Here is a 17,714-nt window from a genome sequence, read left to right as displayed (position 1 = left end):
AAGTTATGGTTTCGTCCATCATAAAGAGTGTTTCAATAAATGTATTTATCTTTTGTACATGATTGGTTGACTCCATTCAGTATTGTAAGACACCGCCCACTTCACACAGGGTGTGATTATTTTAAATACAAGAAGTTGAACCAACCAATCAGACACTCTGTAGAGAGAACTCATTACTTGAACCAACCAATCAGACACTGTATAAAAAAAATATAACAGCAGATCTATTGTACAAGATCTGCAATGTTTTTGGCCAATGTTCCCCCTATAGAGTATGTACGCTGGTGTGAGTTTCTATTGTAATTCTGATTGTTGTGATAATATCAATCAATTATTTTGACATCCCTGGTTCAATCACAGCTGTGACTGATACATGTAGAAATACAGTCATGAAAATGTGTCATAAACGTTAGGGACATGTTTTGTAAAGTGGTGAAACGGTAGAAAAGGAGAGTTTGATTACTGGCCTGTTTGTTTCTGTCCAAAATAATCCAGAAATAAGGAGTGAGTGTGTGTGTGTGTGTGTGTGTGTGTGTGTGTGTGTGTGTGTGTGTGTGTGTGTGTGTGTGTGTGTGTGTGTGTGTGTGTGGTGTGTGTGTGTGTGTGTGTGTGTGTGTGTGTGTGTGTGTGTGTGTGTGTGTGTGTGTGTGTGTGGGGGGGTGTGTGGGGGGGTGTGTGTGTGTGTGTGTGTGCAGTGCTGACGGCTGTGCATAGTTCAAATGGCTGAACATTCATAATGAAATAGCTGGGCCTCTCCTGTCCATCCTCTTTACTCTGCTGTCACTGTTTCTCTCTCCTCGTCTCTCTCTCTCTCTCTCTCTCTCTCTCTCTCTCTCTCTCTCTCTCTCTCTCTCTCTCTCTCTCTCTCTCTCTTCTAATGACTGGTTTATACGCCGTCCTGTGGCGCAAACGTGCTGCAGATCGGCAATTTCCGGCGCACTACTACCGACGCACACCGAAGGACAACCGAAGCCTAATCCTCCCATACTGTTCTGTCTCTTCTCTGTGGTTCCTCTCCTCAATCTGTCCCCACACCCCAACGCAGTGTGAGCTTGTAGATCGGCTGTTTATCGGAGTGCGACACCGGAGACAAAACGTTGTGTGCCTACCTTGAGCCTCATTCTCTCACACTCTCTCTCTCTCTCTCTCTCTCTCTCTCTCTCTCTCTCTCTCTCTCTCTGTCTCTCGTCTCTCTCTCTCTCTCTCTCTCTGTCTCTCTGTCTCTCTGTCTCTCTGTCTCTCTCTCTCTCTCTCTCTCTCTCTCTGTCTCTCTCTCTCTCTCTCTCTCTCTCTCTCTCTTTCTCTCTCTCTCTCTCTCTCTCTCTCTCTCTCTCTCTCTCTCTCTCTCTCTCTCTCTCTCTCTGCATGGCTGTAGCATAAGGGCAGTAATTGGGGTCAGTTAAGGATAGATAGAGAGGAGTTGGTGGTCTACTCGGGGGGGATAGCATGGTGTTATGTTACTGTAGCTTGCTGACCTTGGTGTTGTTGGGGGGGGGGGGGGGGGGGGTTGTATGGGGTACTTTCAGGTAGGACGGGGCCAAACGTCCGAAGGGAGCTTTTTTTCTAGTTTAAGTTCATTTACCAAATGGTGCGATTTGAATCCAGCTCATACATAGCCTATATAAGTCCATTTGACTGACCTAAATACTTGTTTCCCATGAAGTGTTTTTTCGTTGATTTGTATTCATATGGTGTCCTAGAAACATTTTGGCTTGGTTGCCCAAGGTCGACCTAAAGGTTAGGTCAAGGTTAAATCGTTATCATTTTCAACTGCAGCTCAATCTCACGTGTTAAAGGTCAGGTCCAGTTCTGTTGACATCATCCAGGTGACAGTTATTATCAGTAACGTCACTGGGTATTCTACGTAATGACATCCCAATGTCACATCATGTGATGTCATTATGTCACACCCATGTCCTTTCAAATGAAACGTCAAATAGACAAAACATCGTTTAGCATCAAAATGTCTTCTAAATCCCAACAGTTTTCTGAAAAAACGTATGTTTCTATATCAGTGGTGCTCAAACTTTTTTCATGTCAAGGATCCCCAAAATTGTATGTACCATTTGGCTGCCGACCCCCATCTCAAAATATGTTGTTCCAGGGACCCCCCAGAAGCAAAGATTTCAGTTAAAAATGTTCGCCTTAAACAATATATATTCAGAGATTTGCACACATTTTGACGATTTTTTCAAAAAAATAGCAGATCTACAATGAGCTTGTAGATCTGCTATTTTTGTGTAAAAATACCAACAGCCAAAGTGTAAAATAATGCTTTTTAGCTCAAATGAAAAAGTGACACAGATGCGTTCCAGGTCTTAATGGGTTAAAGCAACACTACTAAATAACGGATCAACAGTATAATCAGCTTCCTTGTCTGGCCAACCCATTGACTCCATTAAACCTCGTGGGGCGTTTGTTGCCATTGATAGCGCGTACATTAGGACTCCATTCTAATACAGAGCCACCTATACGCTGTGCATCTGAATGGAGCGTTAGAGCGCCTCTCTATTAAAAAAAACGTAGATCTACGTTTATGGCACTCAATGTGTTAATCGTAAATAATACAATGACATCCCTTTTAGCCCCACCTTTTATTTTCTTCCCCAGGGAAGTAGGCTAATAATGACATTCTAACAGTCCAGATTCATGTAAAATCTGGCATTCAGTTATCAATTTTATAAGCAACCAATTAATAATCAAACATCATTCTTCTGAGCAGAAACATAGCCTACATCGGTGGTTCTTGAACTTTTTCATGCCAAAGACCCCCAAAAGGACATGTATTTGGCTGCAGACCCCCATCTATACAATATTGGATTTGCGGGTCCAAAAAAGGTCGAGACCCACTGGTGTAGACGCTCGTTACCTTTTGGAGTAAAAGTGATTAAAAATGAAAGTCTTATTTATTTTTTATAATTTTTATCCCTCGATTTTGTAACCCTTTTTTCACCCGGTGCCAATTTGCTAAGTGATCCTGTGCACTACACTCCCCCCACCAGCCTAGGGAGGCCAGGGCCGAGCTCATGTCTCCTTCAATGCATGAGAGCCAACAAGCCTGACAGGGGAGAGTTTCCCCGGTAGGACGTAGCGCGTGGAAGGAACACGTTATTCCAACCAGTTCCTTTCCCCTTCATCAGGCGCCCCGGCTGACCAGGGGGAGGCAGTATAGTGACCAGGATTACTACATGTTTTTGTGAGGGTATTAACTACCCTAGGAGACACGGGGAGAACATGCAAACTCCACACAGAGTAGGCCCTTTCGCCAACCCCACCAAGGGTATGGGCGCTGAAGGTTTTATTTCTGATATATCCTCATCTAGTATCGCGTAGCCAAACAACTATCCTACTACTATAATTGAAATGACCTCCAAAAGTTCGTCCGGGGTAAAAGTATGTACGATCGCTCCACTTGCCTCCAAACTTGCCACAGACTGTTGATCAGTGCTCTGGCTAATATTTAGGCTTCTTTCCCCGCCTTCAATGTACTTACATATTGTACAATTAATATAAAACTACATTTTAATATTTTAGCCACAGCATCTTTCCTTCTTTTTGTCCGCAGCAACTTTATCTTTGGCCGTTGCATCTTTGTTCTTGGTCGCTAGGACCCCACCCTACTGCACATCTCCATATATGGCCATATCAGTTGGATAACCGGTGCAACGTAGCTGTGATGTAGCTGATCGGGCCTAGATGTGAGGGCCGCGAAGCAGCCCGAACCTCTAGTTATTATAATAGCTGATGAGACGCATTGTGAGCTTGTAGATCTGCTATATTTATACTTATATGACAAAAACGCCAGGTCGGCTGCCTCACCTATTTGTAGAATCACTTCTACAAATCAAAAAAGAATAAAAACATACATGCATGCATGTATGTACCCTACCCACCTGCCTACCTGTACACATAGACCTATTTATCTACTACCCTTAACCACTGACATAACAGCCTCCAACAAACAAACAAACAAAAACAGCCAGATATACATACAGATATAGACCATGAATGACTGAAAAAATAAATCAAACAAATACAAAACACAAAATCAAACAATATCAAACAACATAACATCTTTCTCCTGTTCCATTATCCGTGAATTGTTCGCCACCATTGTCGTCTGCTGGTTGTCATGGCTGCCATTTCCCACCTGATGTGGTGTGGGAGTTCAGACTGCTTCAGGTCGTACTGAATAACTGCTAGTTTACATAACGTCTTCAGACTAGGACTTAAGTCTAAGATGAACAGGTCATCGTTGTGATTTCATTTTGAATATTCCAAACTTAGATCCTCCTCCGAAGATGATACGATCTCCCACCATGCAACTGTACATACACAACTTCTGACACGGTCCTTTCCCCTTGGGCTCAACCTTCTTCCAGGAGAAGGTCTCTGGATTGTATTTCCACAGATCATTGAAGGTCTGGTTATCGTTGATGCCACCAAATATGTACAGCTCTCCATTGTAGGCAAAGGCTGAATGACTCCAGCGTCCTTCTGGAAGAAGCTGTGCAGAAGGTGTGCTCAGCCAGCAGTTGGTCTCTGTGTCAAACACTCTGATGGTGTTGTTGTAGACCCACTGGTAGCCCCCCCAGCCCCCGAATACAAACATCTTGGTCCCAATGATGGTGGCAGAGTGACCATATGAACCAGGTGGTGGAGTTCCTCTGGTGTTAATTAAAGACCAGACCATTGTGCTGGTGTCCAACTCATACATGTCATTAGTCCATCCAGTCAGCTGGTTGGATCCTCCATGGATAAACATGACCTTCTCCAACACACAGGCTGAGTGGTGGTACCTCTCCTCTGGAACAGTCCCAGAAACCCTGGGTTTCAACCATTTGTTGGCGTTGACATCAAATGTATAAAGAACATTGCAGTACTCTCCTCTCCAGTAGCCTCCCCATATGTAGACTGTATCCTCTATCAGCACAGCTGTGTGGCCCCAGCGATTGGAAGGAACCTCAAGGTGACGTTCTCCTCTTCCAGGTGTCGCTGTGGTCAACTTCCTCTCTAGCGTAAAGACACTGTGTTGAAGACATGGACATCAATCTGGACATTGTCCTTCTTCTTGCTGTACCCAGAAAAGGAGTACAGCTTCTGCTCGCTCGCTGCTACAGCAGCGTGGTAATTCTTCTTTGGATCTCCTTTCAGGTGTATTCAACAGTAAAACAGTGGACATAAGAACATTGGCTTCAGCACTGCTCTGTACAAGAATACACAGTTATTGGTGCGCTCTGTCACTTATATTGTTACAGCGGTACAAATGTGGTGCAAAGCTTGGCCAATCCATGAGGCTTGCTGTTTGGGTTGGCTAATCAGGTTAACCGATGTCACTCTCCTAATATGACGTCATGATCACTATAGTGTGGAGGTGTCTTTTTTTTTGGGGGGGGGGGGAATAAAACTTATACCAGAGGTTTTGTTTTGAAAGAAACTGTCTGAGGGTTTTCTTTGGTAGACTGTGTAGTTGTAAACATTGACCAAGACAAGGACACTCACCCGAGTCCAGTGGCAAGCTCACAAGCTGCCGGGACAAGCAGGTCAAAAGCTGTGGCCAAAAATTGAAACTAACCAATATTGACCATTCAGAACCAGGACCCTGTAATATGAGGGATTTTGTTTAGGCTATTCAAAAATAGCCGATCTACAAGCTCACAACACGGCGGCTATTTTGGGAACATTTTGAAGAATCTTCACCATTCTTCTCTTATGGGGGTCCCTGGTGCAAAATGGTAACAAGTATGGGGTACGCGACCCAATACAAAAAAAAAAAACCATCAGTTTGGTTTTTTTTTACATGAAAATGTTTGAGAACGTGCTCCAGCCTCCAACGGTGTCCTCTCCCCCTCCCAGATTCGCTCGCGCAGGAACACATTCCTAGCCGCGCACTAAGATAGTTACCATGGCAACCATCTGTCTTCCTTTTCGCAGCTCAGGAATCCAATGGAGGGGGGGGGTGTGTGTGTGTGTGTGTGTGTGTGTGTGTGTGTGTGTGTGTGTGTGTGTGTGTGTGTGTGTGTGTGTGTGTGTGTGTGTGTGTGTGTGTGTGTGTGTGCGTCGGTGTGTGAGTGAGAGAGAGAGAGTGGGGGCTGGTTGTTAAAAACCAAGCTAGATTTATCTCACTGCTGTGTTTTCTTGTTTTATCTTATGCTTCCCGTGTTCATCTTCCCGTGTTGAGTTCATCTCCTGTGTGTGTGTGTGTGTGTGTGTGTGTGTGTGTGTGTGTGTGTGTGTAGCCCTTTGATTGATTGATTGATTGAACACTTCATTAGTCAGAGATTTAAACAGCACGAGGTACAGTCAGACATTACGGCTAAAAGGATAACACAAAAAGTCCTGGGGACTTGTTTCCATTGTGGCCCTATGTGTTCAATTCACCAGCATAGCATAACAAAATGAACACAAACATTATATGTACAGAGGATGAAACGTTGCAGTGAATGACACCTCCTTTCTGTGGGAAAATGTGTTTTATGTCTCCTAGTTCTTATAGATGATTTTTCAGGACAGTTTTGAAAGAATTCAGTGATTTGCATGTGTTTAATGGCTGTGTCAGGGCATTCCACATGTTGGTGGCAGGGTAGTAGAATGAGAACTTCCACATGTTTGTTCTTTAAGTGGGGAGTACCAGATCCTCTTCACTCCCTCTAGTGGTGTGGCTGTGGATGTCACTCACTGTGGAGAAGTAGTTAGTTAGTCAGGTATGAGGGCATTGAGGACATTGAGGACATTGAGGACATTGAGGGCATTGAGGACATTGAGGGCATTGAGAGCATTGAGGACATTGAGGGCATTGAGGACATTGAGGGCATTGAGAGCATTGAGGACATTGAGGACATTGAGGGCATTGAGAGCATTGAGGACATTGAGGGCATTGAGGACATTGAGGGCATTGAGGACATTGAGAGCATTGAGGGCATTGAGAGCATTGAGGACTTTGAGGGCTTTGAGGGCATTGAGAGCATTGAGAGCATTGAGGGCATTGAGAGCATTGAGGGCATTGAGGGCATTGAGAGCATTGAGAGCATTGAGGACTTTGAGGGCTTTGAGGGCATTGAGAGCATTGAGAGCATTGAGGGCATTGAGAGCATTGAGGGCATTGAGAGCATTGAGGGCATTGAGGGCATTGAGAGCATTGAGGGCATTGAGAGCATTGAGAGCATTGAGGACATTGAGAGCATTGAGGACTTTGAGGGCATTGAGAGCATTGAGGGCATTGAGGGCATTGAGAGCATTGAGGACATTGGGGACATTGAGAGCATCGAGGACATTGAGAGCATTGAGGGCATTGAGGGTATTGAGGGCATTGAGGGCATTGAGGGTATTGAGGACATTGCCCCTTTGACCATCTTTAGATATGATGTCATTAGTATCAGTAAGGCTCATAGAGGCACATTTTGCTGTTTATGCGTCAGTCCGTCAGACTGGCTGGTGTGGAGTCTTTATGATGTGAGATGGAATGATCTTCAAAGCAACCAGCTTGTTGTAGTTGTACTAGTGCCAGTTCTGAGTTGCATACCGATATAAACGGAATTGTAAGTCATATCGGCCTCGTCAACATTATGTATTTGCTGTTAATGGTGGTGTACGTGATATTTAGTTTTTTTGTGAAAAAGGTCTACATTGTGATCTTAATCATTGTTATAGAGTGTTTGTTCAGTAACAGGAGTCTAAATATCTCTCCAGCTCTTTAATAAACGGAGCATAGTTTTTTTAGGTGGGTTGTCAATTTCATCCAATCAGGAGAGAGTACCCATTTGTCAGCTTCATTTTTAGGGTGTTCCAGTCGTAGTTTTGTCTGCTCATGTCTCTGTGTCATCACTTATCATTTCACTTGTTTTATCCTGTATCCTGTATGAGAAAATGTATGTTCTGTTTACTAAAGAGCTGGAGAGACAGGGAGACCCCTGTTACTGAAGGCATTCAGTCCATCTGATGAGGGTTGATTTTGTGGACTAAAACGATGACTAAATAAAAACTAAGCTATGATGACTAAAACTAAGACTAAATAAAAACTAAGCTATGATGACTAAAACTAAGACTAAATATAAACTAAGCTATGATGACTAAAACTAAGACTAAATAAAAACTAAGCTATGATGACTAAAACTAAGACTAAATAAAAACTAAGCTATGATGACTAAAACTAAGACTAAATATAAACTAAGCTATGATGACTAAAACTAAGACTAAATAAAAACTAAGCTATGATGACTAAAACTAAGACTAAATATAAACTAAGCTATGATGACTAAAACTAAGACTAAATAAAAACTAAGCTATGATGACTAAAACTAAGACTAAATAAAAACTAAGCTATGATGACTAAAACTATGACTAAATAAAAACTAAGCTATGATGACTAAAACTAAGACTAAATAAAAACTAAGCTATGATGACTAAAACTAAGACTAAATCAAAACTAAGCTATGATGACTAAAACTAAGACTAAATATAAACTAAGCTATGATGACTAAAACTAAGACTAAATAAAAACTAAGCTATGATGACTAAAACTAAGACTAAATATAAACTAAGCTATGATGACTAAAACTAAGACTAAATAAAAACTAAGCTATGATGACTAAAACTAAGACTAAATAAAAACTAAGCTATGATGACTAAAACTATGACTAAATAAAAAACTAAGCTATGATGAGTAAAACTGTGACTAAATAAAAACTAAGCTATGATGACTAAAACTAAGACTACATAAAAACTAAGCTATGATGAGTAAAACTGTGACTAAATAAAAACTAAGCTATGATGACTAAAACTAAGACTACATAAAAACTAAGCTATGATGACTAAAACTAAGACTAAATAAAAACTAAGCTATGATGAGTAAAACTGTGACTAAATAAAAACTAAGCTATGATGACTAAAACTATGACTAAATAAAAAACTAAGCTATGATGACTAAAACTATGACTAAATATAAACTAAGCTATGATGACTAAAACTAAGACTACATATATTGACACTTTTGTCAACAAATAAAAACTAGACTAAAATGTTAGTGAGGGATCTAGTGGAGAAAAGATCCAGTAGAACTAAAAGACAAGTCATTTAAAAGACAAGTCGGTTGCGCTCAGGTGTTGCGCTCTGAAAATAGCAGATCTACAAGCTCACGTGAGCTTGTAGATCTGCTATTTTCAGCATGCAAACAAGTGTAAAATCAGCCATTATTTACCATTCCTACATTCTTCCTACATTCTTTTAAATTATTGTTATTCCAAAACATGTTCCACCAACACATTCCATGAGCTTGTAGATCGGCTATTGAAACAGGGTGGTGTTAATTCATATCTTGGTTTGGTTTCCCTGGGAGAAACTGCATTTGTTTAACTTGTTGGATGTCTGGGCTGAACGCTTTGGGAACCCCTGCCCTAGAGCATTGGTTCTCAAAGTGGGGTCCGGGGACCCCCAGGGGTCCTTGAGGGGGTTCCAGGGGGTCCCCAGCAAAATGTGTTAAAGGAGTAGTTCATCCAAAAAATTACTTATTTTCCATCAATTGCACACCCCATGAAGCCTTGAATCCATGGATTTATTTGTGTTTTTGTTGCATTCCTAAGCTAATAATTTGATTCCTGTCTCCTACCGGCTAATGTATCCGGTAGGAGACACAAAGTAGATTCTTTGTGTCTCCTACCGGAAATACACCTGGGCATCAAATTATTGGCTTAGGAATGCGACAAAATGCATACAGTATGGTTAAAATGCTCATGTGGCCCATAGTCGCTTATTTTGGGCTTTTTTCCCTAGACCTGGTTGCTTATTGCTCTCATAGATTACTTAATATGCCAATTTCTTACAACACAGATCCTCTATGGGGGTCCATGGCACTAAATAGAGTGGACAGCATGGGGGAGTGATTAGAGGAGTGGCTAGGCTGAATAAATTACTAATTGTTCACGCCCATTACCTGGAGCTGAGAGGTGCTCGAAGTGAGAATTCTTTAGAAGGGATTATCTCAGTTTGCACTATTATAGATAACCAGATTCAAATGAGCACCTCTTCTTCAAATATGTTCCGATTTCAATGAATGATACATCATATGAAAACTTATATTCTCTACTTTACTTTACATAATCTGTAAAAAAAATGAAAAATGCTCACTTGCGGCATAAACCATTGTACTCAGTCACATTTGTGCAAATCTTTGAATATATACTGCTATATACAGACCTGCTAAGGGATACTGCTATTTTTGAAAAATCGTGAACATGTGCAAATCTTTGAATATATTAATTTTTTAAAGCGAACATTTGTAACTCAAATCTTTGCTTCTGGGGGGTCCCTGGAACAACGTAGATGGGGGTCCGCGGCCAAATACATATAATTTTGGGAGTCCTTGATATGAAAAAGTTTGAGAACCCCTGCCCTAGAGGGAGCTTTCGATACCCCCAGGGGGCGCCACCGTGCACCACCGTTTTAGAATCCCTGACCTAAGATAATGCATACCAGTCTATCAGGTGGGACCTGAACCTTCTCGTCACAGAACAGCAGGACAGGCTGTGGGCTGTTTGATGTTGGTTTAGTCTGAACTGGTTGTTTGTTTAGCCGTGTCATCATTAACCTGCTGTCACTATGCTGGGCGTGGCATCATCACAGGATAAAGTTTATTAAAACAACAACCACAGTCTTATTGTCAACCACTTAAGCCCTGTGAAAACAAACAGTGAAAACGGTCGATCTACAAGCTTGTAGATTGGATATTTTTGTATGACACCTAACTGTTGTCCTGTATCAGACATAATTGTCTGATATGTGTTTATATGATTTGAGATCATCGCAATTATAATCGTCATAAATGCCAATGTTGAAAACCTTTTATATTCTCAATGTTTTTGGGAAATAGCTAATCTTAAAGCTCACAAGGCATTGACATGCTATGCCTTGTGAGCTTGTAGATCTGCTATTTTAATTTTTAATTTTTTTTTAAGTAATTAAATACATTTCTTCAAATAATGTGTACATTTAAATTACTTGTCATATCTTCCCCGTGCAATATCTGTTTTACGAATCCTATAAAATACATTTAATTTTGTATTTACACGTTCCAGTGGCCAAAAAACCCACAATTAAATCATTAATCGCAATTATTTGAGCGACAATTAATGGTCAAGCTTTTAAATATTTTGGCCAAAATATCCAATTTTACACGATGGAGGTGCCCAGATGTCCCTAGTGCCCACCTATCCTGTATCTGGGATTAAGTGTTAATGTCAGGCTGTTGGTCTTGTAGATCAACGGTGTGGGCTCCTCTCATCAAGGTGGAGCACAGATGACTCATCAATAATTAGAATAAACAAAGTTGTTGTAATAACAACATTGTCTCTTGTCAAATACTGCTGCTGACAATGATTAGTGATTACAAGACACTCTGCCAAGTCTGATAGTCAGCAGGGATGGAAAAGTAACTAAGTACATTTACTCAAGTACTGTACTTGAGTACAATTGACTTTATTTGAGTGTTTCCAATTTTCAATGCTTTATACTTCTACTCCAAATAGGCAAATATTGTACTTTTTACCCCACTAAAATTATTTGACAGCTTTAGTTACAAGTTACGTTGACGATTTTGTTTATTTAACGAAACATACATTAACCACTGAAGCCCTGTTTTGTACTTTAGCCGTTCGAAAACAGCCGATCTACAAGCTAGATCTGCTATTTTCTGTGTTTGCTGTGTTGCTATGTTCTATGTTTTGCTATGTTTGCTATGTTGATACTTTTACTTGAGTGATAAGAGTACTTCTGATCAGGACCCAGTGACAAGGTGTTGTTGGGAAACCTGATTCTACTGGTTGTTTAGTGTGGGGGGGGGGTGGTGGTGGTGGGCGGCTGTAACTATGGCAACGTGTTGACAAGAAGCTGACGTGATTAAAACGACTGCTCTTCAAGTCCTGTGTGTGTGTGTGTGTGTGTGTGTGTGTGTGTGTGTGTGTGTGTGTGTGTGTGTGTGTGTGTGTGTGTGTGTGTGTGTGTGTGTGTGTGTGTGTGTGTGTGTGTGTGTGTGTGTGTGTGTGTGTGTGTGTGTGTGTGTGTGTGTGTGTGTGTGCGCGTGCGCGCGTGGTCCATGGCCTTGGCTGCTGTTTTTAGAGTGAGGAGTATCCTTAGACCGCCTGGAGGACGCACGCACGCGCGCACACACACACACACATTCCTTCCTCTCTCACATAGCCTACTGTCACACACACAGGAATAAATACAGTACGCATACATGTGTGCACACGCACACGTGCGCTAACACACACTAACTCTTACTTCAAGAGATTCAAGTTCGGCTACTGTATCTTGAGGATTAACCATTGGCTCTGACACAAAGGATACACACAAGCACATGATAAAAACACACACACACACACACACACACACACACACACACACACACACACACACACACACACACACACACACACACGCACACACACACACACACACACACACACACACACACACACAGGTGTAGGGCGTGTCCAGGCTTACCTCATAGCAGTACAATGCAGTGTGTGAGGCTCACACAGTGGCTTTGCAGTCAGTGCAGAGAGGAGAGGAGAGAGTGTGTCTCTCTCTCTGTGTGTGTGTGTGTGTGTGTGTGTGTGTGAGAGAGTGTCTGTGTGTGTGTGCAGTACAATGCACAGCTGGTCTCTGCAGCAGGACTCAGGTAGCCCTGTGTGACTCTTCTCTCTATTTGTTATTCATTAGTTTTGCTCTGTATTTTAAACAGGAATATCTGTGCTTTTGACTCCGTCCACTACGCTTCTGGGAAGGAAGGACTATTGTGACGCAAACCGGTCTACCAGCTGAGAGCTGTCAGCTTGTAGATCGGCTATTTTTTGTAGTTTTTTTTTTTTTTAAATGTTCTAAATTTCAATCCAGTTTACTTCGGAATTCATACTTTTTTGGATACTCGGATACTCAAGTATTTACTGGAGCGCATGCTTTTGTCTGCCACTGTTATCAACACCATGTGTAGTGTTGTAGACAGGCTGTGTATGTACATGTGTTGTGTCGTGTTGCGTTGCGCTGTAGGCTTACTGTTTAGGTGTACATGTGTTGTGCTGTGCTGTAGGCTGACTGTGTTTAGGTGTACATGTGTTGTGTTGTGTTGTGTTGTGTTGTTGTGTTGTGTTGTGTTGTGTTGTGTTGTAGGCTTACTGTTTAGGTGTACATGTGTTGTGTTGTGTTGTGTTGTAGGCTTACTGTTTAGGTTTACATGTGTTGTGCTGTGTTGTGTTGTGTTGTGTTGTGCTGTAGGCTTACTGTTTAGGTGTACATGTGTTGTGTTGTGTTGTGTTGTGTTGTGTTGTGTTGTAGGCTTACTGTTTAGGTGTACATGTGTTGTGTTGTGTTGTGTTGTGTTGTGCTGTGCTGTAGGCTTACTGTTTAGGTGTACATGTGTTGTGCTGTAGGCTCACTGTGTTTAGGTGTACATGTGTTGTGTTGCGCTGTAGGCTTACTGTTTAGGTGTACATGTGTTGTGTTGTGTTGTGTTGTGCTCTCTCTCCCTCTCTCTCTCTCTATAGCATAGCATATCATAAGGTATATATCTGCTGCTATGCTATATGTCTTAACCTCAGGTACTTACCATACCGGATAGTAATACAGTACTATATGTACATCCATACATTATGTAAATCAGTTGTTTGTTTTTATTGATGTCCCTCCCATTCTTCTTCTCTTTCTGTCATGGAAACAACAAAAAACGATGGAGCTCGTTGCACAAAAACTAATTTTACCCACTGTTTCACAACCTGTAAACCATGTGATGTGACAATGAAGTTGATTCTGATTCTCTCTCTCTCTCTCTCTCTCTCTCTCCCAGGGGGGTCTAGTCAGGAGCTGGGACCCCCTCCCTCGGTGGACGAGGCAGCCAACACATTGATGACTCGCCTGGGCTTCCTCCTGGGAGACAAAGTGAGCGAGGGCCCGGCCGGCCCCCAGTACAGCATGGATGACCCCGACGACAGACAGGCAAGGGCCCCACACACACCACACCCTCTTTTCTATTAGTATTATTATTATTATTATTTATTTTTTGAGCGGTGTAGCCGCTCCTATAAGTGGGTTTGGGACCCATCCGTGGCGAAAATGTGTCTTTCGCTGTACTGTGATTGGCTGATTGGCTGTGACGTACTGTGATTGGCTAGCGAGACGCATGAAATTAATAACTCATAAATAGCACCACTCACTTAAAAAAAAAAACTTTTTTTTTTTAAGTGAGCTTCCATCACTGTGATGACCACTGTTGTTTTCGAGCACCGAGCGGTGCAAATATTCAAGTGTCATAGCAAAGGGTCTGAATACTTATCTTTGCAGGACGTGCTGTGATTGGCTAGCGAGACACATGATGACATTAACTTAAAACTTCGCTCATAAATAGCACCGCTCACTTCACACGGGGTGTGATTTTTTTTTTAAAGATATTTTGGGTTTTTTGTAGTTTAACAGTAGAGACAGAGACAGACAGGAAACAGGGACAGAGAGACGGGAAGAGACATGCAGAAAGATCTCGGACTCGAACCCGCGATGCGCTATCCCGCAATCCGCAGGACAGCAACCCGCTTGATGTTGTACACAGTATGCAATAATATCATAAATATCTCCATTCACCGTAGACTGTGATCCTTTCTAAAGTGTCAGGTATGCAGAGCCTGAACAACAGCTTTTAAAGGCATGAGGCTGTAAAAGCTGTTTGTTCAGAAACCGCCTCGGGGCAGAATGCACATTGTTGTTAGCGTCTGTCACACATGCTTAGCATTGTTAGCCCTGCCTATGTTATGGCCTCTAAGGATGCAGGCTGATGTGGTGTGGTTTGGTTTGTCCATGATGTGCAACACTTTGATAGTATCAATACTGTGACGTAGAAATACTCTGTTACAAGTACAAGTCCGGAATACTAAATTTACTTGAGTAAAAGTACAAAAGTATTGGCATCAAAATGTAAATGTATGCATCGCGACGCATTGTGAGCTTGTAGATCGGCTATTTTCAAATGGCCGAAAAATATTTAAGACTGAAATGGTTTATGTATGTTTTGTAATGATAATACAAATCTACAAAGTAACTTGTAACTAAAGTTTACAAATAATTGTAGTGAAGTAAAAGTACAATATTTGCCTCTGATATGTAGTGGAGTAGAGGTAAAAGTACTGAAAATTGGAAATACTCCAGTAAAGTTGAAATACCTCAAAAGTGTACTTAAGTACAGTACTTTAAAGTGAATGTACTTAGTTACTTTATACCACTGCTGGTCTGTAACTGTGAGAGAGTACATATTGAACCAGATGGACCCGTAAGGTCATATTAGTGACACATCAGGTGGTAATAGCCTGTCATGGTATATCATGTTCAGTGGCGGAAAAAGTACTAGCATTTTTTACTTAAGTAAAAGTACCAATACTGCAATATAGAAATACTTACAAGTCAAAGTCCAGAATTCAAAATTTACTTGGGTAAAAGTACTAAAGTATTGGCATCAAAATGTACTTAAAGTACCAAAAGTAAAAGTACTAAAATATTTGAGAATAGCAGATCTACAAGCTTGTAGATCGGCTATTTCCAAATAGCCTAGGTATAGAATAAGTGGTTAATGTATGTTTTATAATATCATAATGTATTTCTGCAAAGTAACTAGTAACTAAAGTTTTCAAATAATTGTAGTGGAGTAAAAGTACAATATTTGCCTCTGAGATGTAGTGGAGTAGAAGTAAAAGTATTGAAAATATTAAATACTCCAGTAAAGTACAAATATCTCAATATGTTACTTAAGTAAATGTACTTAGTTACTTTCCACCACTGATCATGTTATATCATTGAGCTATGGAGTTCTATCAACAACAAGACGATTACAAAAGGCAGTGTTAACTCATTAGTATTCATGGCTCAGAGGTGGAAAGCTATAGTTAAACTTGCAGAGTGATGCTTTATTTTACCTGGGTTGTTACAGGTAAATAGTCTGGTAGTTTATACTTGAATGTTGACATGAAATAATCCCGCTATAGTGTTCCAATAGCACGAGTGTGGAAAAATACAGCTTCTAGCTTGACTCAGCACTGGTTGAAAAGACTACAGATAGCAAGGATCGGTCAGTGATGTCACTGTCATGCGACAGCGGCATGGACGGAGACCATAGATATAGAAACCTAGACACCTCATTGGTCGCTGCAGTTCATTGGAGCGACCTGTATCGCGTCCGCCATATTAGAGGGGGCAAGTTTCCTCACTACTGGCCAATCACAACGCGTCTTTTCCGGGACTTGTCAGAATCTAGTTGTATAAAAATATCCTGTTGTATTTTTATACAACTAGATTCTGCCAAGTGTCGGAAAAGACGCGCTGTGATCGGAGGATTATATGTCTATGACGTAGACGCCATTGGCTCGAGGTTGGTTATTAACATTCCAAGGATTGGTTGGTGATGTCACAGTCATGCAACAGAAAGGTTCAGACAGTTGGCCGCCACATATTTGTACAAATCCATAAACCAGGAATCCCCGGCCGCCTCCTCGCGGCCCGGTTGTCCTGCAGACGGGTGCCAGACCGGGGGTTGGGAACCTCTGATCTATGACATAATAGCTATGATATGATGTATGACTCCATGTATTGGCAAGGACTCACAACCATCCTACAGCCATTGTTAAATAGTTCAGAAAATATACACTATATTTAGCACTTATGTGAGTCCAGAGGTTTGTGCGGGCCGAACCGACCCACCGACCCATTTCTAGAAGGTTGGTCTGCTACAGAGCCACTCTGTATAAAGTGGTGTAAAGTAACTAAGTACATTTACTCAAGTACTGTACTTGAGTACAATTTTGAGGTATTTTTACTTTACTGGAGTAGTTCCAATTTTGAGTACTTTATACTTTTACTCCACTACAATTATTTAAAAACTTTAGTTACTAGTTACTTTGTAAATTTAGATTATTATTACAAAACATGCATTAACCACCTCAGCCCTATATACATTTCGGCCGTTTGAAGATCCAATCTACGAGCTCACAATGTGTCGCGATGCGACGCATTGTGAGCTTGTAGATCTGCTATTTTCAAAAGATTTGTATACATTTTTTTATACATTTGAAAACTTGTAAAATGGGATATTCTGCATAATGAGTACTTCCTACTTTTGGTACTTTAAGTACATGTTGATACCAATACCAACTACTTTTGAATTCCGGACTTTTACTTGTAACAAAGTATTTCTACATTGCAGTATTGACACTTTTACTTAAGTAAAACAAATGTAGTACTTTTTTCCACCACTGCTCACTGCTCTGTATAAAACATTTCTAGAAGGTTGATCTGCTATACAGAGCCACGGCGTATAAAACATTTAAATCTCTTGATTGTTGTTTACGTGCTTCACGCTTGAGAAGAATGTGTGTTCTTAGCGTTGTCATCAGTGTTTATGAAGTGTTAGAGCGCCGCCGCCGCCGCCCGCTAAGGAATTCTGAGGGCGTTCAGAGCTTCATGACGACCTTATACTTTCCATTCAGGACTTTTGAGGGGATTTCACTTTCAAAGCTAAACAAAGACAAACTATGATCCTGGTGATATCCTTGCTTATGCAATGTCGTACAGACGTACGTGTGTGTGTGTGTGTGTGTGTGTGTGTGTGTGTGTGTGTGTGTGTGTGTGTGTGTGTGTGTGTGTGTGTGTGTGTGTGTGTGTGTGTGTGTGTGTGTGTGTGTGTGTGTGTG

General features: G+C 41.3%; 2 protein-coding genes and 1 pseudogene across 8 annotated transcripts in view; 2 read left to right on the top strand and 1 right to left on the bottom strand.

The window, feature by feature from the left end:
- Positions 1-17,714, top strand: part of LOC308104861 (ankyrin repeat and SOCS box protein 12-like) — a 396,083-nt gene that overhangs the window by 261,050 nt on the left and 117,319 nt on the right. The window lies entirely within an intron of this gene.
- Positions 1-17,714, top strand: part of tanc2b (tetratricopeptide repeat, ankyrin repeat and coiled-coil containing 2b) — a 332,731-nt gene that overhangs the window by 221,386 nt on the left and 93,631 nt on the right. For 5 of the 6 annotated variants that reach the window (XM_080455415.1, XM_080455412.1, XM_080455411.1 and 2 more), the window contains one exon: positions 13,835-13,983. In XM_080455415.1, the coding sequence (XP_080311541.1) occupies positions 13,835-13,983 (149 nt within the window). Of the gene's footprint in view, positions 1-12,568; positions 12,674-13,834; positions 13,984-17,714 lie in introns of those variants that run through there. The other variant, XM_080455414.1, reaches the window with a different exon arrangement.
- Positions 4,090-4,765, bottom strand: LOC308104385 (kelch domain-containing protein 3-like; annotated as a pseudogene). Its single transcript has one exon. The product of its transcript is annotated as a kelch domain-containing protein 3-like (transcript).

Source organism: Gymnoscopelus braueri (genome assembly GCF_963280865.1).
Source record: "Gymnoscopelus braueri genome assembly, chromosome: 17".
Taxonomy (NCBI): domain Eukaryota; kingdom Metazoa; phylum Chordata; class Actinopteri; order Myctophiformes; family Myctophidae; genus Gymnoscopelus; species Gymnoscopelus braueri.
This window is presented reverse-complemented; position numbering and strand designations above follow the sequence as displayed.